The 24,041-nt window shown below is 41.8% G+C and overlaps 1 protein-coding gene across 1 annotated transcript in view; it reads left to right on the top strand.

Annotated features, from left to right (window-relative positions):
* The window catches only part of LOC139766743 (uncharacterized), a 318,468-nt gene that overhangs the window by 159,749 nt on the left and 134,678 nt on the right, over positions 1-24,041 (top strand). The window contains exons 7-8 of the mRNA XM_071695665.1: positions 5,448-5,548; positions 7,131-7,285. Of these exons, the coding sequence (XP_071551766.1) occupies positions 5,448-5,548; positions 7,131-7,285 (256 nt within the window). The remainder of the gene's footprint in view (positions 1-5,447; positions 5,549-7,130; positions 7,286-24,041) is intronic.

Genomic DNA, 24,041 nt, shown 5'->3' with positions numbered 1-24,041 from the left:
AGTGGATTGAATCAGGGCATGTGAAGCGTCTGGGGTAAACCATGGAAAGCTGTGTAGGTATGTATATTTGCGTGTGTGGACGTATGTATATACATGTGTATGATGGTGGGTTGGGCCATTTCTTTCGTCTGTTTTCTTGCGCTACCTCGCAAACGCGGGAGACAGCGGCAAAGCAAAAAAAAAAAAAAAAAAAATATATATATATATATATATATATATATATATATATATATATATATATATATATATATATATATATATATATATATATTCCTATGAGTCCACGGGGAAAATGAAACACGAAAAGTTCCCAAGTGCACTTTCGTGTAATAATCACATCATCAGGGGAGACACAACAGAGAAATATAAGAGTCAGTTGATATACATCGGGGAGACGAAGCTAGGACGCTATTTGGTAACCATGTGATTGTCCGAAACATACAACGAGCGTTCATAAACTTATCATTTTACAAATCTTATCAAGAATAAAGTTATCTAATTTGTACAGACCATCACTAATATTAAGATTATAATTCTTCGTTTATTTAATAATAGAAGATTCACTGATATTTCTCTTGGTAATAGAGTTAGAGTTAATAACTGCGATGGCGTTACTCCAGCCAATACAATGATCATAGTTTTTAACATGACTAAACAAGGCATTAGATTCTTGTCCTGTTCTTATACTATATTTATGTTTCTTAAGTCTAACAGAAAGATCCTTACCAGTCTGACCAACATAAAATTTATCACAGTTTCCACAAGGCACTTTATATATGCAACCAAGAGAATTTTCTGGTGAATTCCTGATTAAGATATTCTTTATAGTATTATTATTGCTAAAGGCAACATTTACTTTAAAGGATTTAAGCAACATGGGAAGCAAAGTGAAATCATTATTCAAAGGGAGAACTAAAAGATTCTTGGTGTCAATGGGAGGTTTGGACTCAACTCGAAAATGTGATTTCTTTGCTAACTTAAGGGATTTATCAATGAAAGATCTAGGGTACTTTAACTTAGATCCAATCGAATATATCTTCTCAAACTCATCATCAATAAACTCTGGACTGCAAATACGTAATGCCATTAGGAACATAGATTGAAATGATGATAATTTAACTCTGTCATGTTGAGATTAGTAATAATGTATATATGAGCATACATTGGTGGGTTTTCTGTATATGCTAAACTTAAACTTGTTTCCTTGTCTATGGATCATGTAATCTAAAAATGGTAACATACCATTATTTTCATTTTCTACAGTAAATTTGATGGAAGGTACTAAATTGTTAAGTAAGGGGAGAAATATTTGTAAATCTTCATTTGTTGGCCAAACACAACGAACATCATCTACATACCTAAACCAAATTGCATTAGAAGGTAAGATATCCTTTAGTAATTTTGTTTCAAAAAATTCCATATAAAGATTACTTAGTACAGGTGAAAGAGGGCTACCCATTGCCATACCAAATTTTTGAGCATAATAATCTCCATTAAATATAAATACACAGTCTTTTATACACAATTTTATCAGTTCAATGAAATTAGACTTTGAAACAGGTAAATGAATATCATCCAAGACATCAAATAGATATTCTAAAAGGTCATCAACTGGAACTTTTGTGAAAAGTGAGGAAACATCATAGCTAACTAGTTTGAAATCAAAATCAATATTGATATTGTTTAGCTTTTTGACTAAATCTACATTGTTCATGATATTAGACTTTGATACCTTACCCACTAAAGAGCTTGATAAGGAAACTAACCATTTTGATAATTTATATGTGATGGAGCCTACTGAACTCACTATAGGTCTTGCTGGAAAATTTTGTATATGTGTTTTGATAAGTCCATACATATATGGCAATGAAGGGGACAAAGATGAGAAATTTTTGAGAAGAGAAATGTTACCTTTCAACAGCAACTTTATTTCTTTATTGAAGTGAGAATTAACTGCTTCTTAGGGATTTTTACTAAGTTTAGAATATGTTGTGTTATCATTTAGAAGATCATTCATTTTAGATAGATAGTTACTTTTGTCTAAAATCACAACAGTGTAAGCCTTATCTGCTTTAGTAATATGTATATCCTTGTTTTTTTTTTAAGGTGTTAATAGTTCTTATGAATCTTTTCGGGCAATTAGCTTCCACTGGTTTTGACAAACTGGCATACACTAAACCCTTGCAAATATTAATATCATCATTACTTAAATTACTGTATTTTTCTAAATTACAAAAAGACTTTGTGACATCAACACAGCTGGCTTCTCTGTTAGAGCACACAAAACTTAAACCATATCCTAACGCACACAAGGAATCTTTATCTAGTTGTTTATTAGACAGGTTTATCACAAAAGATGGGTTTGTGTTCTTGGTCCAGTCGCTGTCTTCAATAAGATGGTCCAACTTTATACATACATACATATATATATATATCTTTCTTTCTTTCATACTATTCGCCATTTCCCGCATTAGCGAGGTAGCGTTGAGAACAGAGGACTGGGCCCTTGAGGGAATATCCTCACCTGGGCCCCTTCTCTGTTCCCTCTTTTGGAAAATTAAAAAAAAAAAAGTGAGAGGGGAGGATTTCCAGCCCCCCGCTCCCTCCCCTTTTAGTCGCCTTCTACGACACGCAGGGAATACGTGGGAAGTATTCTTTCTCCCCTATCCCCATATATATATATATATATATATATATATATATATATATATATATATATATATATATATATATATATATATATATATATATATATATATATATCATACTTAACCGCTGTGTCCCGCGTTAGCAAAGTAACGCAAGGAAACAGACAAGGAATGGCCCAGCCCACCCACATACACGTACATACACATATATATACATTTGATTTTATACATACAAATGCATACACAGACATATCCATATATACAACTGTGCATGTCCATACTTGCGGCCTTCATCATTTCTCGTCGCCACCCCGCCACAGACGAAATCGTTCCCCCTTTACCCTTTCCAGCGAGGGAGCGCCAGAAACAGACAAAAAAGGCTACATTCGTTCACATTCAGTCTCTAGCTGTCATGTGTAAAGCACCGAAACCACAGCTCCCTTTCCACATCCACGCCACACAGCCCTTTTCATGGTTTACCCCAGACGCTTCACATGCCTTGGTTCAATCCATTGATAGCACGTCGACCCCGCTATACCACATCGTTCCAATTCACTCTCACTCAAAATTTATTTCGCTCCATCCTTCCACCTCCAATTTGGTCTCCTGCTTCTCCTCGTTCCCTCCACCTCTGACACATGTATCCTCTTTGTCAATTTTTCCTCACTCATTCTCTCCACGTGTCCAAACCATTTCAACGCATCCTCTTCTGCTCTCTCAACCACACTCTTTTTATTACCACACTTCTCTCTTACCATTTCATTACTTACTCGATCAAACTACCTCACACCACATATTGTCCTTAAACATTTCATTTCCAACATTTCCACCCTCCGCACAAACCTATCTATAGCACCCGCCTCGCAACCATATAACAAGGTTGGAACCACTATTCCTTCAAACATATCAAACATATCTTCTTTTGCTCTCCGAGATAATGTTCTCGCCTTCCACATACTTTTCAACGCTTCCAGAACCTTCACTTCCTCTATATGTCCAGCCGCCTCAAGCACACCCCCTTCAGCTCTGTTAACGTCATTCTTATCATTACCTCACTTCTCACTTGCCCAGTCATCTTACCGCAATTTGTCCTCAAACATATAATTCCCAATACATCACATTCACCATCTTCCGCATATCCTCATCTATAGCCCATACCTCGTATCTATACAACATCGTTGGGACTGCCCATGTAGTGACGTCTCTTTCTACACATTCCTTAATGCTTCCTGAACCTGTGTCCCGTCACCCAGAAAACTCCATCTTCCATGGTTCCATTCCCTACTGTATTCACTCCCTGGCGCATGAAACACTTCTATTCCTTTCATTTTTGTCCATTCAAAGTTGCACCCTAATTGCTTTTGTTTTCACATTTATTCTCAACTTTCTCTTTTCATACATTTTCCTAAACTCAAACACCAACTTTTGCATCTCTCACTCGTATCACGCACTAGCACCGTGTCATCAACAAATAGCAGCTGACTCGCTTCTGAGACCCCCTAGCCCCCTACATACTGCATACCTGAACATGCCTCTCTCCAAGAACCTTTTGACTTACTTCCCTCAGCGCTCCATCCATAAACAAAACAGTTTTGGTGGCACCACACATCCCTGCCTAGACCCATTTTGGAATCACTCACCCTCCTCTCTGCCCACTCATACACACGCCTTACTCTCTTGATATATACTTATGATTCTAGTAGTTTTCCCCTCACACCAAGTATTCGCATCTCCCACCATGTAACATACAATTGTCACATGTATAACAAACTTTTTGACATCAGCTTATGTCATCAGCGCTGAAACAGAAAAAAAAAGATACATGAGTGTAAATGTTCTCTTACTGCTGAGTGAGATGGGATGCACAGCCTACTTCCGATTTAGCCTACTCGACTAACTCGTATCTGGAATGGCCATAAACCAGAAAAAAATCAGTCCGTAAGCAGATTCCTGTGGATTGCTTTTTCTTTTTTTAAACCATTGCAATATCAACTTTTTACACATAATGGGTTTAAAGCTCTCTTTTTTCACATTCATTTAGTTTTGTCTCTTTTCACAATGAGATTGTTTTCTTGAGGACGTATTTTACAGACACTAGATGCATAAATGTTTTGATGAACTTGAGTATATTAATTTTTAAGCACTAGTACCCAAGCAAACAGTCTTCTGACGGCTCATAACGTGATTTATACCAGGATGTCATATTCAGAAATGACTGTTAAGATTGGAGAAACCCTTCGCAAAAATATATAAGGAATATAGATTTGACCTAGTCTATTGCCAAACTGGCATGTTAGCTGCCGGTGTATAGTCCGAGAGGGTGAACAGGTTCAGCAAGATGAGTGGCCTCTTGGTAGGTGGTGTAACACAGGCCCAGGATGATTCTTTATGCTCTTGTCTGCACTCTTTCCAGCTGGCCTCTGTGTAACTGTAAGGGAGGAGGACCAGGCTGGGACGGTGTAGGTGAGCTTACGTGGAATGAAGGCATTAGACATTCCTGAACTCAGACGATGAGACGTATAATTCATTCATGAGCACTTCAGTTATTCCTGTGTATACTACTGAAAATCTTCACTATGCTTTCCCCGTACACACTCCTACACCCACCTTCTGCTGCCACACATCAAGCTGACACCCCTCACATCTACTGCATACTGCTCGACCCTGTTTGACGTCCAAACTGACTCACGCTAATCATATAGTTCCACACCCACCCTCTCCATTTTACACATACACTGTAGGCCAACCCATACACTGTGCACAGTACAGAACCCACAGTAAGCTGAGCTGCGCTTTCAGGTGAGCGGAGCCGGAGTGAAGTGGGGACTGGTGACGGACACCCTGGGCCAGTGGACCAGGGAGGATGCCAGCGTCGTCTGCAGGAGCCTCGGATTCACCAGGTAAGAGAGAGAGAGAGAGAGAGAGAGAGAGAGAGAGAGAGAGAGAGAGAGAGAGAGAGAGAGAGAGAGAGAGAGAGAGAGAGAGAGAGAGAGAGAGAGAGAGAATGTATCAGCGAGCAAAGATAGGAGGGAAGGAAAGTGTGAAAGACTTGGCCGATGGGAGGGAAGGAACGCAAAGAGAAAAGAGCAAGGATGCTATCGCCCAAAATGTTTTTTTTTTTTTGCCGCTGTCTCCAGCGTTTGCGAGGTAGCGCAAGGAAACAGAAGAAAGAAATGGCCCAACCCTCCCCCATACACATGTATATACATACGTCCACACACGCAAATATACATACCTACACAGCTTTCCATGGTTTACCCCAGACGCTTCACATGCCCTGATTCAACCCACTGACAGCACGTCGACCCCGGCATACCACATCAATCCAATTCACTCTATTCCTTGCCCTCCTTTCACCCTACTGCATGTTCAGGCCCCGATCACACAAAATCTTTTTCACTCCATCTTTCCACCTCCAATTTGGTCTCCCACTTCTCCTCGTTCCCTCCACCTCCGACACATATATCCTCTTGGTCAATCTTTCCTCACTCATTCTCTCCATGTGCCCAAACCATTTCAAAACACCCTCTTCTGCTCTCTCAACCACGCTCTTTTTATTTCCACACATCTCTCTTACCCTTACGTTACTTACTCGATCAAACCACCTCACACCAAACATTGTCCTCAAACATCTCATTTCCAGCACATCCATCCTCCTGCGCACAACTCTATCCATAGCCCACGCCTCGCAACCATACAACATTGTTGGAACCACTATTCCTTCAAACATACCCATTTTTGCTTTCCGAGATAATGCTCTCGACTTCCACACATTCTTCAAGGCTCCCAGAATTTTCGCCCCCTCCCCCACCCTATGATCCACTTCCGCTTCCATGGTTCCATCCGCTGCCAGATCCACTCCCAGATATCTAAAACACTTTACTTCCTCCACTTTTTCTCCATTCAAACTTACCTCCCAATTGACTTGACCCTCAACCCTACTGTACCTAATAACCTTGCTCTTATTCACATTTACTCTTAACTTTCTTCTTTCACACACTTTACCAAACTCATTCACCAGCTTCTGCAGTTTCTCACATGAATCAGCCACCAGCGCTGTATCATCAGCGAACAACAACCGACTCACTTCCCAAGCTCTCTCATCCCCAACAGACTTCATACTTGCCCCTCTTTCCAAAACTCTTGCATTCACCTCCCTAACAACCCCATCCATAAACAAATTAAACAACCATGGAGACATCACACACCCCTGCCGCAAACCTACATTCACTGAGAACCCAAAATGTACCAGGTATAAACCTTAAGCTTCCATGTTGACTCATTGCCTCTGCCTCAACAGATGTGGTGGAATAAATCTTTGAAACTGACAGTATGATATAACTCTTTGTTACACCTGAGATGCGGCACAATTATCATACGGATCTTTGCAGTAGACAATTTTGATAATTCACTTTGTTATGTCTTCCTCACAGGGTAGAATCGACCGATTGGCCCACTCATTTCTGGCTCCTTGTCTTGCAGAGGCGCGGAATCGGCTTTCCAGGGTCGTGCGTACGGCCTGATGCCTGTACAGAGTGCCGTGCTGCGTCAGGTGGAGTGCGAGGGTTCCGAGGAGCACCTGCTGCAGTGCCAGCTACATCTAGGCTCACAAGAGGACGTGGACAAGACGGTGGTTGGTGAGTACATGGTGGGGTCACACTCTCCGTACTGCGTACATGGTGGTGTCACACTTCCCCTACTGTGTACATGGTGGGATTACACTCCCCCCTACTGTGCACATGGTGGGGTCACGCTTCCCCTACTGTGTACATGGCGAGGTCACACTCACCCTACTGTATACATGGTGGGGTCACACTCCCCTACTGTGTACATGGTGAGGTCACACTTCCCCTACTGTGTACATGGCGGGGTCACACTCCCCCTACTCTGTACATGGTGGGGTCACGCTCCCCCTACTATGTACATGGCGGGGTCACACTCCCCCTACTGTGTACATGGTGAGGTCACACTCCCCCTACTGTGTAAATGGTGGGTTCGCTCTTCCCTTACTGTGTACATGGCGGGGTCACACTCCCCCTACTCTGTACATGGTGGGGTCACACTCCCCCTACTAGGTACATGGCGGAGTCACACTCCCCCTACTGTGCACATGGTGGGGTCACACTCCCCTTACTGTGTACATGGTGGGGTCACACTCCCCCTACAATGTACATGGCGGGGTCACACTCCCCCTACCGTGTACATGGTGAGGTCACACTCCCCCTACTGCGTAAATGGTGAGGTCACACTTCCCTTACTGTGTACATGGCGGGGTCACACTCCCCCCACTGTGTACATGGTGGGGTCATACTCCCCCTACTGTGTACATGATGAGGTCACACTCCCCTTACCGTGTACATGGTGGGGTCACACTCTCCTTGCTGTGTGTATGGTGGGGTCACACTCCCCCTGCTGTGTACATGGTGCGGTCACATTTCCCCTACTGTGTGCATGGCGGGGTCACACTCCTCCTACTGTATACATGGTGGGGTCACACTCCCCCTACTGTGTACATGGTGAGGTCACACTCCCCTTAATGTGTACATGGGGGGATCACACTCCCCCTACTGTGCACATGGTGGGGTCACACGTCCCCTATTGTGTACATGGTGAAGTCACACTCCCCCTACTGTGTACATGGTGGGGTCACATTCCCCCTACTGTGTACATGGTGAGATCACACTTCCCCTACTGTGTACATGGTGGGGTCACACTTCCCCTACTGTGTACATGGTGAAGTCACACTCCCCCTACTGTGAACATGGAGGAGTCACATTCCCCCTACTGTGTACATGGGGGAATCACATTCCCCTACTGTGTACATGGGGGAATCACATTCCCCCTACTGTGTACATGGGGGAATCACATTCCCCCTACTGTGTACATGGTGAGGTCACACTTCACCCTCTGAGTGCATGGTAGGGTTACACTCCACCCACTGGGTGCATGGTAGGGTTACACTCCACCCACTGAGTGCATGGTAGGGTTACACTCCACCCACTGGGTGCATGGTGGGGTTACACTCCACCCACTGAGTGCATGGTGGGGTTACACTCCACCCACTGAGTGCATGGTGGGGTTACACTCCACCCACTGAGTGCATGGTGGGGTTACACTCCACCCACTGAGTGCATGGTGGGGTTACACTCCACCCACTGAGTGCATGGTGGGGTTACACTCCACCCACTGGGTGCATGGTGGGGTTACACTCCACCCACTGAGTGCATGGTGGGGTTACACTCCACCCACTGGGTGCATGGTGGGGTTACACTCCACCCACTGGGTGCATGGTGGGGTTACACTCCACCCACTGAGTGTATGGTGGGGTTACACTCCACCCACTGGGTGCATGGTGGGGTTACACTCCACCCACTGAATGCATGGTGGGGTTACACTCCACCCACTGGGTGCATGGTGGGGTTACACTCCACCCACTGGGTGCATGGTGGGGTTACACTCCACCCACTGAGTGCATGGTGGGGTTACACTCCACCCACTGGGTGCATGGTGGGGTTACACTCCACCCACTGAGTGCATGGTAGGGTTACACTCCACCCACTGAGTGCATGGTGGGGTTACACTCCACCCACTGAGTGCATGGTAGGGTTACACTCCACCCACTGAGTGCATGGTGGGGTTACACTCCACCCACTGAGTGCATGGTGGGGTTACACTCCGCCCACTTAGTACATATTGGGTCACACTCCACCAAATGAATGCATAGTGGGGTTGCACTTCCCCACTGAGAACATAGTGGGGTTACACTCCACCCACTGAGAAGATAGTGGGGTTACACTCCACCCACTGAGCACATGATGGGTTGTTGGGGTTACACTCCACCAACTGAATATATAGTGGGATCACACTCCACCCACTAAGTATATGTTGGGGTTATACTCCACCCCCTGAGTACATGGGGGGGTCGCACTCCACACACTGAGTTACATTTCACCCACTGAGTATTTGGTGGGATTACACCCCACTCAATTCGTACATTGTGGATCACACTCCACCCACTGAGTATCTGATGGAGTTACGTTCCACCCACTGAGTACATGAGGGGGACTTATTCCACCCACTGAGTATATGGTGAGATCACACTTCACCCATTGAGCTTATGTTGGGTTACATCCCACACAATGAGTACATTTTGGGGTCACATACCACCTACTGAGTACTTGGTGCGCTACACTCCACCCACTGAATACATGGTGGGGTTACAATCCACTCATTGAGTACATGGTGAGCTTACACTCCACCCACTCAGTGCATGGTGGGGTTACATTCCACCCACTCAGTACATTTTGGGACTACACTCCATCCGCTGAGTACATGGTGAGGTTACACTCCACCCACTAAGCACATGGTGATCTTACACTCCACTCACGGAGTACAAGGTTTGCTCTTACTACACCCACTGAGTACATGGTTGGGTCACACTTCATCCAGTGAGTATATGATGAGGTCACACTCAGCCCATTGAGTACTCACCACAACCAGCATCCGAGAGTTAATGGTGGAGGTATTTTCAGTTCCTTTTAAGCACGACGGTTACGACCCCTGGGCCCGACGGCAACGACCCTTGAGCGCTACAGTAACGACTCCTGAGCACGAAGGATACGACCCCTGTGCACAACAGCACGACCCTTGAGCATGACGGCTACGATCCCTGAGCACAACGGTTACGACCCCTGTGAACGACGGTCACGACCCCTGAGCACGAAGGTTACGATCCCTAAGCATAACGGTTATGACCCCTAAAAACGATGATTACGATCCTTCAACACGACGGTTACGACCCCTGAGCACGACCGTACGACCCCTGAGCACGACTGTACGACCCTTGAGCATGACGGTTCCGTCCTTTTAGCATGGAGACACTATCCTTTGACCACAGCTGTACGACCACTGTGTATGACCCTTAAGGGTCAGAGCAAAGGTTTGGCCATTATACCTAAGGTCGTCCGTACCGTCCTACTCAAGGATCATCCGTAACGTCTTACTCAAGTGTCGTACCATCAAACACAAAGGTCACACCGTCAAGGGACATACTGTCATGTTCCCTTGTCATGCTATACATATTCATCATTTCCCGTGTTAGCAAGGTAGCGTTAAGAACAGAGGACTGAGCCTTAGAGGTAATATCCTCACTTGGCCCCTTTCTCTGTTAATTCTTTAGGAATATCAAAAAATATTTCAAATATTTCTCCCCATACTTAACAGTTTAGTACCTGCCATCAAATTTACAGTAGAAAATGAAAATAATGGTATGTTACCATTTTTAGATTGCATGATCCATACGCAAGGAAACAAGTTCAAGTTTAGCATACACAGAAAACCCACCAATGTATGCTCATATATCCATTATTACTCATCTCAACATGACAGAGTTAAATTATCATCATTTCAATCTATGTTCCTTAAGTCATTACTTATTTGCAGTCCACAGTATATTAATGATGAGTTTGAGAAGATATATTCTATTGGATCTAAGTTAAAGTACCCTAGATCTTTCATTGATAAATCCCTTAAGTTAGCAATCATTTTATAGAGTTCAGCCCAAACCTCCCAAAGACACCAAGAATCTTTTAGTTCTCCCTATCAATAATAATTTTACCTTACTTCCCATGTTGCTTAAATCCTTTAATGTAAATGTTGCCTTAAGCAACAATAATACTATAAAAAATATCTTAATCAGGAATTCACCAGAAAATTCTCTTGGATGCATCTATAAAGTGCCTTGTGGAAACTGATAAATTTCATGTTGGTCAGACTGGAAAGGATCTTTCAGTTAGACTTAAGCATAATGAATATAGTATAAGAACGGGACATTTTATAGAGTTCAGCCCAAACCTCCCAAAGACACCAAGAATCTTTTAGTTCTCCCTATCAATAATAATTTTACCTTACTTCCCATGTTGCTTAAATCCTTTAATGTAAATGTTGCCTTAAGCAACAATAATACTATAAAAAATATCTTAATCAGGAATTCACCAGAAAATTCTCTTGGATGCATCTATAAAGTGCATTGTGGAAACTGATAAATTTCATGTTGGTCAGACTGGAAAGGATCTTTCAGTTAGACTTAAGCATAATGAATATAGTATAAGAACGGGACAAGAATCAAATGCCTTGTTTAATCACGTCAAAAACTATAATCATTGTATTGATTGGAATAATACTATGTCTGTTATAAACTCTAACTCTATCACAACGAGTTATATCATTGAATCTTCTATCATTAAATAAACAAAGAATTATAATATTAATATTAGTGATGGGCTATACAAATTAGATAACTTTATTGTTGATAGAAATTGTAAAATGATTAGTTTATGATACGCTAGTTGTCTGCCTTGGACAATCGCATGTTTAACAAATGGCGTCCTGTGTGTATATATATATATATATATATATATATATATATATATATATATATATATATATATATATATATATATATATATATATATATATACTCCTATGAGTCCACGGGGAAAATGAAACACGAAAAGTTTCCTAGTGCACTTTCGTGTAATAATCACATCATCAGGGGAGACACAAGGGAGAAATATAACCGTCAGTCGATATACATCGAAGAGACGGAGCTAGGACGCCATTTGGTAAACATGTGATTGTCCAAATGGCGTCCTAGCTCCGTCTCTTCGATGTATATCGACTGATTGTTATATTTCTCTCTTGTGTCTCCCCAGATGATGTGATTATTACACGAAAGTGCAATTGGGAATTTTTCGTGTTTCATTTTCCCCGTGGACTCATAGGAATATCTTGATCACGCGCAAAATTGTGATCCTTTCCAACATATATATATATATATATATATATATATATATATATATATATATATATATATATATATATATATATATATATATATATATATAACGCGGAAGACAGCGACAAAGCAAAATGATGATAATAATAATAATAATAATAATATATAAATATATATATATATATATATATATATATATATATATATATATATATATATATATATATATATATATATATATATATATATATCTTTTTTTTCTTTCACACTATTCGCCATTTCCCGCATTAGCGAGGTAGCGTTGAGAACAGAGGACTCGGCCTTTGAGTGAATATCCTCACCTGGCCCCCTTCTCTGTTCCCTCTTTTGGAAAAAAAAAAAAAAAAAAAGCGAGAGGGGAGGATTTCCAGCCACCCGCACCCTCCCCTTTAGTCGCCTTCTACGACACGCAGGGAGTACGTGGGAAGTATTCTTTCTCCCCTATCCCCAGGGATAGTATATGTATATATATACATATATAAATATATATATATATATATATATATATGGGGATAGGGGATTAAGAATACTTCCCACGTATTCCCTGCGTGTCGTAGAAGGCGACTAAAAGGGGAGGGAGCGGGGGGCTGGAAATCCTCCCCTCTCGTTTTTTTTTTTTTAATTCTCCAAAAGAAGGAACAGAGGGGGCCAGGTGAGGATATTCCAAAAAAGGCCCAGTCCTCTGTTCCTAACGCTACCTCGCTAACGTGGGAAATGGCGAATAGTTTAAAAGAAAGAAAAGATATATATATATATATATATGTATATATATATATATTTTTTTTTTGTCGCTGTCTCCCGCGTTTGCGAGGTAGCGCAAGGAAACAGACGAAAGAAATGGCCCAACCCACCCCCATACGTCCACACACGCAAATATACATACCTACACAGCTTTCCATGGTTTACCCCAGACGCTTCACATGCCTTGATTCAATCCACTGACAGCACGTCAACTCCGGTATACCACATCACTCCAATTCACTCCATTTCTTGCCCTCCTTTCACCCTCCTGCATGTTCAGGCCCCGATCACACAAAATCTTTTTCACTCCATCTTTCCACCTCCAATTTGGTCTCCCTCTTCTCCTCGTTCCCTCCACCTCCGACACATATATCCTCTTGGTCAATCTTTCCTCACTCATTCCCTCCATGTGACCAAACCATTTCAAAACACCCTCTTCTGCTCTCTCAACCACGCTCTTTTTATTTCCACACATCTCTCTTACCCTTACGTTACTTACTCGATCAAACCACCTCACACCACACATTGCCCTCAAACATCTCATTTCCAGCACATCCATCCTCCTGCGCACAACTCTATCCATAGTCCACGCCTCGCAACCATAAAACATTGTTGGAACCACTATTCCTTCAAACATATCCATTTTTGCTTTTGAGCACTCACTCTTATCCCCTTTGCCTTTGTACAATGGCACAATGCAAGCATTCCGCCAATCCTCAGACACCTCACCATGAATCATACATACATTAAATAACCTTACCAACCAGTCAACAATACAGTCACCCCCTTTTTTAATGAATTCCTTTGCAATACCATCCAAACCCGCCGCTTTGCCGGCTTTCATCTTCCGTAAAGCTTTTACTACCTCTTCTCTATTAACCAAATCATTTTCCCTAACCCTCTCACTTTGCACACCACCTCGACCAAAACACCCTATATCTGCCACTCTATCATCAAACACGTTCAACAAACCTTCAAGATACTCACTCCATCTCCTTCTCACATCACCACTATATATATATATATATATATTTATATATATTTGAATATATATATATATATATATATATATATATATATATATATATATATATATATATATATATATATATATATATATATATATATATATATATATATATATATATATATATATATATATATATATATATATATATATATATATATATATATATATATATATATATATATATATATATATATATATATATATATGTAAGTCGAGAACATTATCTCGGAAAGCGAAAATGGTATGTTTGAAGGAATAGTGGTTCCAACAAGGTTGTATGGTTGCGAGGCGTGGGCTGTGGATAGAGATGTGCGCAGGAGGGTGGATGTGCTGGAAATGAGATGTTTGAGGACAATGTGTGGTGTGAGATGGTTTGATTGAGTAAGTAATGCCAGGGTAAGAGAGATGTGTAGAAATAAAAAGATCGTGGTTGAGAGAGCAGAAGAGGGTGTTTTGAAATGGTTTGAGCACATGGAGAGAATGAGTGAGGAAAGATTGACCAAGAGGATATATGTGTCGGAGGTGGAGGGAACGAGGAGAAGTGGGAGACCAAATTGGAGGTGGAAAGATGGAGTGAAAAAGATTTTGAGTGATCGGGGCCTGAACATGCGGGAGGGTGAAAGGCGGGCAAGGAATAGAGTGAATTGGATCGATGTGGTATACCGGGGTGACGTGCTGTCAGTGGCTTCAATCAGGGCATGTGAAGCGTCATGGGTAAGCCATGGAAAGTTGTGTGGGGCCTGGATGTGGAAAGGGAGCTGTGGTTTCGGGCATTATTGCATGACAGCTAGAGACTGACTATGAACGAATGGGGCCTTTGTTGTCTTTTCTTTGCGCTACCTCGCACACATGAGGGGGGAGGGGGATGGTATTCCATGTGTGGCGTGGTGGCGATGGGAATGAATAAAGGCAGACAGTGTGAATTGTGTGCACGGGTATATATGTATGTGTCTGTGTGTGTATATATATGTGTACATTGAGATGTATAGGTATGTATATTTGCGTGTGTGGACGTGTATGTATATACATGTGTATGGGGGTGGGTTGGGCCATTTCATTCGTCTGTTTCCTTGCACTACCTCCCAAACGCGGGAGACAGCGACAAAGTAAATAGATAATATATATATATATATATATATATATATATATATATATATATATATATATATATATATATATATATATATATATATATATATATATATATATATATATATATATATATATACATATACATATATATATGTTAGAAGCAGTGAAAAGTTTTTATCGAGGATGTAAGGCACGTGTAGGAAGAGAGGAAAGTGATTGGATCTCAGTGAATGTAGGTTTGCGGCAGGGGTGTGTGATGTCTCCATGGTTGTTTAATTTGTTTATGGATAGGGTTGTTTGGGAGGTGAATGCAAGAGTTTTGGAAAGAGGGGCAAGTATGAAGTCTGTTGGGGATGAGAGAGCTTGGGATGTGAGTCAGTTGTTGTTCGCTGATGATACAGCGCTGGTGGCTGATTCATGTGAGAAACTGCAGAAGCTGGTGACTGAGTTTGGTAAAGTGTGTGAAAGAAGAAAGTTAAGAGTAAATGTGAATAAGAGCATTTTATTAGGTACGGTAGGGTTGAGGGTCAAGTCAATTGGGAGGTAAGTTTGAATGGAGAAAAATTGGAGGAAGTAAAGTGTTTTAAATATCTGGGAGTGGATCTGGCAGCGGATTGATCCATGGAAGCGGAAGTGAATCATAGGGTGGGGGAGGGGGCGAAAATCCTGGGAGCCTTGAAGAATGTGTGGAAGTCGAAAACATTATCTCGGAAAGCAAAAATGGGTATGTTTGAAGGAATAGTGGTTCCAACAATGTTGTATGTTTGCGAGGCGTGGGCTATGGATAGAGTTGTGCGTAGGAGGGTGGATGTGCTGGAAATGAGATGTTTGAGGACAATGTGTGGTGTGATGTGGTTTGATCGATTAAGTAACGTAAGGGTAAGAGAGATGTGTGGAAATAAAAAGAGCGTGGTTGAGAGAGCAGAAGAGGGTGTTTTGAAATGGTTTGGGCACATGGAGAGAATGAGTGAGGAAAGATTGACCAAGAGGATATATGTGTCGGAGATGGAGGGAACGAGGAGAAGTGGGAGACCAAATTGGAGGTGGAAAGATGGAGTGAAAAAGATTTTGTGTGATCGGGGCCTGAACATGCAGGAGTGTGAAAGGAGGGCAAGCAATAGAGTGAATTGGATCGATGTGGTATACCGGGGTCGACGTGCTGTCAGTGGATTGAATCAGGTCATGTGAAGCGTCTGGGTTAAACCATGGAAAGTTCTGTTGGGCCTGGATGTGGAAAGGGAGCTGTGGTTTCGGGCATTATTGCATGACAGCTAGAGGCTGAGTGTGAACGAATGGGGCCTTTGTTGTCTTTTCCTAGCGTTATCTCGCACACTTGAGGGGGAGGGGGATGTTATTCCATGTGTGGCGAGTTGGCGATGGAATGAATAAAGGCAGTGTGAATTGTGTGCATGTGTATGTATATATGTGTCTGTGTGTGTGTATATATGTGTACATTGAGATGTATGGGTATGTATATTTGCGTGTGTGGACGTGTATGTATATATATGTGTGTATGGGTGTTGGTTGGGCCATTTCTTTCGTCTGTTTCCTTGCGCTACCTCGCAAACGCGGGAGACGGCGACAAAGCAAAATGATAATATATATATATTTTTCTTTTTTTTTTTTTTTTTTTGCTTTGTCGCTGTCTCCCGCGTTTGCGAGGTAGCGCAAGGAAACAGACGAAAGAAATGGCCCAATCCACCCCCATACACATGTATATACATACGTCCACACACGCAAATATACATACCTACACAGCTTTCCATGGTTTACCCCAGACGCTCCACATGCCCCGATTCAATCCACTGACAGCACGTCAACCCCGGTATACCACATCGCTCCAATTCACTCTATTCCTTGCCCTCCTTTCACCCTCCTGCATGTTCAGGCCCCGATCACACAAAATCTTTTTCACTCCATCTTTCCACCTCCAATTTCGTCTCCCTCTTCTACTCGTTCCCTCCACCTCCGACACATATATCCTCTTGGTCAATCTTTCGTCACTCATTCTCTCCATGTGGCCAAACCATTTCAAAACACCCTCTTCTGCTCTCTCAACCACGCTCTTTTCATTTCCACACATCTCTCTTACCCTTACGTTACTTACTCGATCAAACCACCTGACACCACACATTGTCCTCAAACATCTCATTTCCAGCACATCCATCCTCCTGCACACAACTCTATCCATAGCCCACGCCTCGCAACCATACAACATTGTTGGAACCACTATTCCTTCAAACATACCCATTTTTGCTTTCCGAGATAATATATATATTTTTTTTTTTTTTTTTTTTTTTTTTTTTTTTATACTTTGTCGCTGTCTCCCGCGTTTGCGAGGTAGCGCGAGGAAACAGACGAAAGAAATGGCCCAACCCCCATACACACGTACATACACACGTCCACACACGCAAATATACATACCTACACAGCTTTCCATGGTTTACCCCAGACGCTTCACATGCCTTGATTCAATCCACTGACAGCACGTCAACCCCTGTATACCACATCGCTCCAATTCACTCTATTCCTTGCCCTCCTTTCACCCTCCTGCATGTTCAGGCCCCGATCACACAAAATCTTTTTCACTCCATCTTTCCACCTCCAATTTGGTCTCCCTCTTCTCCTCGTTCCCTCCACCTCCGACACATATATCCTCTTGGTCAATCTTTCCTCACTCATTCTCTCCATGTGCCCAAACCATTTCAAAACACCCTCTTCTGCTCTCTCAACCACGCTCTTTTTATTTCCACACATCTCTCTTACCCTTACGTTACTTACTCGATCAAACCACCTCACACCACACATTGTCCTCAAACATCTCATTTCCAGCACATCCATCCTCCTGCGCACAACTCTATCCATAGCCCACGCCTCGCAACCATACAACATTGTTGGAACCACTATTCCTTCAAACATACCCATTTTTGCTTTCCGAGATAATGTTCTCGACTTCCACACATTTTTCAAGGCTCCCAAAATTTTCGCCCCCTCCCCCACCCTATGATCCACTTCCGCTTCCATGGTTCCATCCGCTGACAGATCCACTCCCAGATATCTAAAACACTTCACTTCCTCCAGTTTTTCTCCATTCAAACTCACCTCCCAATTGACTTGACCCTCAACCCTACTGTACCTAATAACCTTGCTCTTATTCACATTTACTCTTAACTTTCTTCTTCCACACACTTTACCAAACTCAGTCACCAGCTTCTGCAGTTTCTCACATGAATCAGCCACCAGCGCTGTATCATCAGCGAACAACAACTGACTCACTTCCCAAGCTCTCTCATCCCCAACAGACTTCATACTTGCCCCTCTTTCCAGGACTCTTGCATTTACCTCCCTAACAACCCCATCCATAAACAAATTAAACAACCATGGAGACATCACACACCCCTGCCGCAAACCTACATTCACTGAGAACCAATCACTTTCCTCTCTTCCTACACGTACACATGCCTTACATCCTCGATAAAAACTTTTCACTGCTTCTAACAACTTGCCTCCCACACCATATATTCTTAATACCTTCCACAGAGCATCTCTATCAACTCTATCATATGCCTTCTCCAGATCCATAAATGCTACATACAAATCCATTTGCTTTTCTAAGTATTTCTCACATACATTCTTCAAAGCAAACACCTGATCCACACATCCTCTACCACTTCTGAAACCGCACTGCTCTTCCCCAATCTGATGCTCTGTACATGCCTTCACCCTCTCAATCAATACCCTCCCATATAGTTTACCAGGAATACTCAACAAACTTATACCTCTGTAATTTGAGCACTCACTCTTATCCCCTTTGCCTTTGTACAATGGCACTATGCACGCATTCCGCCAATCCTCAGGCACCTCACCATGAGTCATACATACATTAAATAACCTTACCAACCTGTCAACAATACAGTCACCCCCTTTTTTAATAAATTCCACTGCAATACCATCCAAACCTGCTGCCTTGCCGGCTTTCATCTTCCGCAAAGCTTTTACTACCTCTTCTCTGTTTACCAAATCATTTTCCCTAACCCTCTCACTTTGCACACCACCTCGACCAAAACACCCTATATCTGCCACTCTGTCATCAGACACATTCAACAAACCTTCAAAATACTCATTCCATCTCCTTCTCACATCACCACTACTTGTTATCACCTCCCCATTTACGCCCTTCACTGAAGTTCCCATTTGCTCCCTTGTCTTACGCACCCTATTTACCTCCTTCCAGAACATCTTTTTATTCTCCCTAAAATTTACTGATAGTCTCTCACCCCAACTCTCATTTGCCCTTTTTTTCACCTCTTGCACCTTTCTCTTGACCTTCTGTCTCTTTCTTTTATACTTCTCCCACTCAATTGCATTTTTTCCCTGCAAAAATCGTCCAAATGCCTCTCTCTTCTCTTTCACTAATACTCTTACTTCTTCATCCCACCACTCACTACCCTTTCTAAACAGCCCACCTCCCACTCTTCTCATGCCACAAGCATCTTTTGCGCAATCCATCACTGATTCCCTAAATACATCCCATTCCTCCCCCACTCCCCTTACTTCCATTGTTCTCACCTTTTTCCATTCTGTACACAGTCTCTCCTGGTACTTCCCCACACAGGTCTCCTTCCCAAGCTCACTTACTCTCACCACCTTCTTCACCCCAACATTCACTCCTCTTTTCTGAAAACCCATACTAATCTTCACCTTAGCCTCCACAAGATAATGATCAGACATCCCTCCAGTTGCACCTCTCAGCACATTAACATCCAAAAGTCTCTCTTTCGCACGCCTGTCAATTAACACGTAATCCAATAACGCTCTCTGGCCATCTCTCCTGCTTACATAAGTATACTTATGTATATCTCGCTTTTTAAACCAGGTATTCCCAATCATCAGTCCTTTTTCAGCACATAAATCTACAAGCTCTTCACCATTTCCATTTACAACACTGAACACCCCATGCATACCAATTATTCCCTCAACTGCCACATTACTCACCTTTGCATTCAAATCACCCATCACTATAACCCGGTCTCGTGCATCAAAACCGCTAACACACTAATATATATATATATATATATATATATATATATATATATATATATATATATATATATATATTATTTATTTATTCATTTATTTTGCTTTGTCGCTGTCTCCCGCCCCTGCAAGGTAGCGCAAGGAAACAGACGAAAGAAATGGCCCAATCCACCCGCACAGACATGAACACACACTCACGTCCACACACGCAAACATACACACCCACATATCTGAACCCACACACATATATACACACACAGACACACACATGTACACACATGCACACAATTCACAGTCTGCCCCTACTCACCCCATCGCCACCCCACCACACACGGAATAATATCCCCCTCCCCCCTCAAATGCTTGAGGCAGCGCCAGGAAAAGACAACAAAGGCCCCATTCGCTCACACTCAGTCTCCAACTGTCATGCAATAATGCCCGAAGCCACAGCTCCCTTTCCACATCCAGGCCCAACAGAACTTTCCATGGTTTACCCCAGACGCTTCACATGCCCTGATTCAATCCAGTGACAGCACGTCGACCCCGGTATACCACATCGATCCAACTCACTCTATTCCTTGCCCGCCTTTCACCCTCCTGCATGTTCAGGCTCCGATCACTCAAAATCTTTTTCACTCCATCTTTCCACCTCCAATTTGGTCTCCCACTTCTCCTCGTTCTCCACTTCCGACACATATATCCTCTAGGTCAATCTTTCCTCACTCATTTTCTCCATGTGCCCAAACCATTTCAAAACACCATCTTCTGCTCTCTCAACCACGCTCTTTTTATTTCCACACATTTCTCTTACCCTTACATTACTTACTCGATCAAACCACCTCACACCACACATTGTCCTCAAACATCTCATTTCCAGCACATCCACCCTCCTGCGCACAACTCTATTCATCGCCCACGCCTCGAAACAATACAAAATTGTTGGAACCACTATTCCATCAAACATAGCTAGTTTTTCTCCATTCAAACTTACCTCCCAATTGACTTGACCCTAAACCCTACGGTACCTAATAACCTTGCTCTTATTCACATTTACTCTTAACTTTCTTCTTTCACACACTTTACCAAACTCAGTCACCAGCTGCTGCAGTTTCTCACATGAATCAGCCAACAGCGCTGTATCATCAGCGAACAACAACTGACTCACATCCCAAGCTCTCTCATTCCCAACAGACTTCATATTTGCCCCTCTTTCCAAAACTCTTGCATTCACCTCCATAACAACCCCATCCATAAACAAATTAAACAACCATGGAGACATCACACACCCCTGTCGCAAGCCTACATTCACTGAGAACCTATCACTTTCCTCTCTTCCTACATGTACACATGCCTTGCATCCTCGATAAAAACTTTTCACTCCTTTTAACAACTTGCCTCCTACACCATATATTCTTAGTAACTTCCACAGAGCATCTCTATCAACTCTATCATATGCCTTCTCCAGATCCTTAAATGCTACATACAAATCCATTTGCTTTTCTAAGTATTTCTCACATACATTCTTCAAAGCAAACACCTGATCCACACATCCTCTACCACTTCTGAAACTACACTGCTCTTCCCCAATCTGATGCTCTGTACATGCCTTCACCCTCTCAATCAATACCCTCCCATATAATTTACTAGGAATACTCAACAAACTTATACGTCTGTAATTTGAGCACTCACTCTTATCCCCTTTGCCTTTGTACAATGGCACAATGCAAGCATTCCGACAATCCTCAGGCACCTCACCATGAATCATACAGACATTAATTAGCCTTACTAACCAGTCAACAATACAGTCACCCCCTTTTTTAATAAATTCCACTGCAATACCATCCAAACCTTCTATCTTGCCAGCTCTCATCTTCCGCAACGCTTTTACTACCTCTTCTCTGTTTACCAAATCATTTTCCCTAACCCTCTCACTTTGCACACCACCTCGACCAAAACACCCTATATCTGCCACTCTATCATCAAACACATTCAACAAACCTTCAAAATACTCACTCCATCTCCTTCGCACATCACCAGTACTTGTTATCACCTCCCCATAAGCCCCCTTCACTGAAGTTCCCATTTCCTCCCTTGTCTTACGCACTTTATTTACCTCCTTCCAGAACATCTTTTCATTCACCCTAAAATTTAATGATACTCTCTCACCCCAACTCTCATTTGCCCTCTTTTTCACCTCTTGCACCTTTCTCTTGACCTCCAGTCTCTTTCTTTTATAAATCTCCCACTCATTTGCAATTTTTCCCTGCAAAAATCGCCCAATGCCTCTCTCTTCTCTTTCACTAATAATCTTACGTCTTAATCCCATCACTCACTACCCTTTCTAATCAATCCACCTCCCACGCTTCTCATGCCACAAGCATCTTTTGCTCAAGCCACCACTGCTTCCGTAAATACATCCCATTCCTCCCCCACTCCACTTACCTCCTTTGTTCTCACCTTTTACGATTATGTACTCAGTCTCTCCTGGTACTTCCTCACACAAGTCTCCTTCCCAAGCTCACTTACTCTCTCCACCCAATTCACCTCAACATTATCTCCTCTTTTCTGAAAACCCATACAAATCTTCACCTTCGGCTCCACAAGATAATGATCAGACATCCCTCCAGTTGCACCTCTCAGCACATTAACATCCAAAAGTCTCTCTTTCTCGCGCCTGTCAATTAACACGTAATCCAATAACGCTCTCTGGCCATCTCTCCTACTTACATACGTATACTTATATATATATATATATATATATATATATATATATATATATATACATATATATATATATATATATATATATATATATATATATATATATATATATATATATATATATATATATATATATATATATAAATATATATATATATATATATATATATATATATATATATATATATATATATATATATATATATATATATATATATATATATATATATATATATATATATATATATATATATATATATATATATATATATATATATATATATATATTTATATATATATATATATATATATGGGGATAGGGGAGAAAGAATACTTCCCACGTATTCCCTGCGTGTCGTAGAAGGCGACTAAAAGGGAATGGAGCGGGAGGCTGGAAATCCTCCCCTCATTTTTTTTTTCTTTTCTTCTTTTTTTTTTTTCCAAAAGAAGAAACAGAGAAAGGGGCCAGGTGAGGATATTCCCTCAAAGGCCCAGTCCTCATCCTCCGTTCTTAGCGCTACCTCGCTAATGCGGGAAATGGCGATTAGTATAAAAAAAAAATATATATATATATATATATATATATATATATATATATATATATATATATATATATATATATATATATATATTATTTTGCTTTGTCTCCATTCCCTGCGTTAGCAAGGTAGCGTTAAGAACAGAGGACTGGGCCTCCGAGGGAATATCCTCACCTGGCCCCCTTCTCTGTTCCTTCTTTTGGAAGATTAAAAAAGACAAAAAAAACAAGAGGGGAGGATTTCCAGCCCCCGCTCCCAAATATATATATATATATATATATATATATATATATATATATATATATATATATATATATATATATATATATATATATATATATATTTTTTTTTTTTCAGGGAAAAAATGCAATTGAGTGGGAGATGTATAAAAGAAAGAG

This window comes from Panulirus ornatus, chromosome 58, assembly GCF_036320965.1.
Source record: "Panulirus ornatus isolate Po-2019 chromosome 58, ASM3632096v1, whole genome shotgun sequence".
Classification (NCBI taxonomy): Eukaryota; Metazoa; Arthropoda; class Malacostraca; order Decapoda; family Palinuridae; genus Panulirus; species Panulirus ornatus.
Note: the sequence above shows the minus strand (reverse complement) of the source record. Positions and strands in the feature narration are given on the sequence as shown.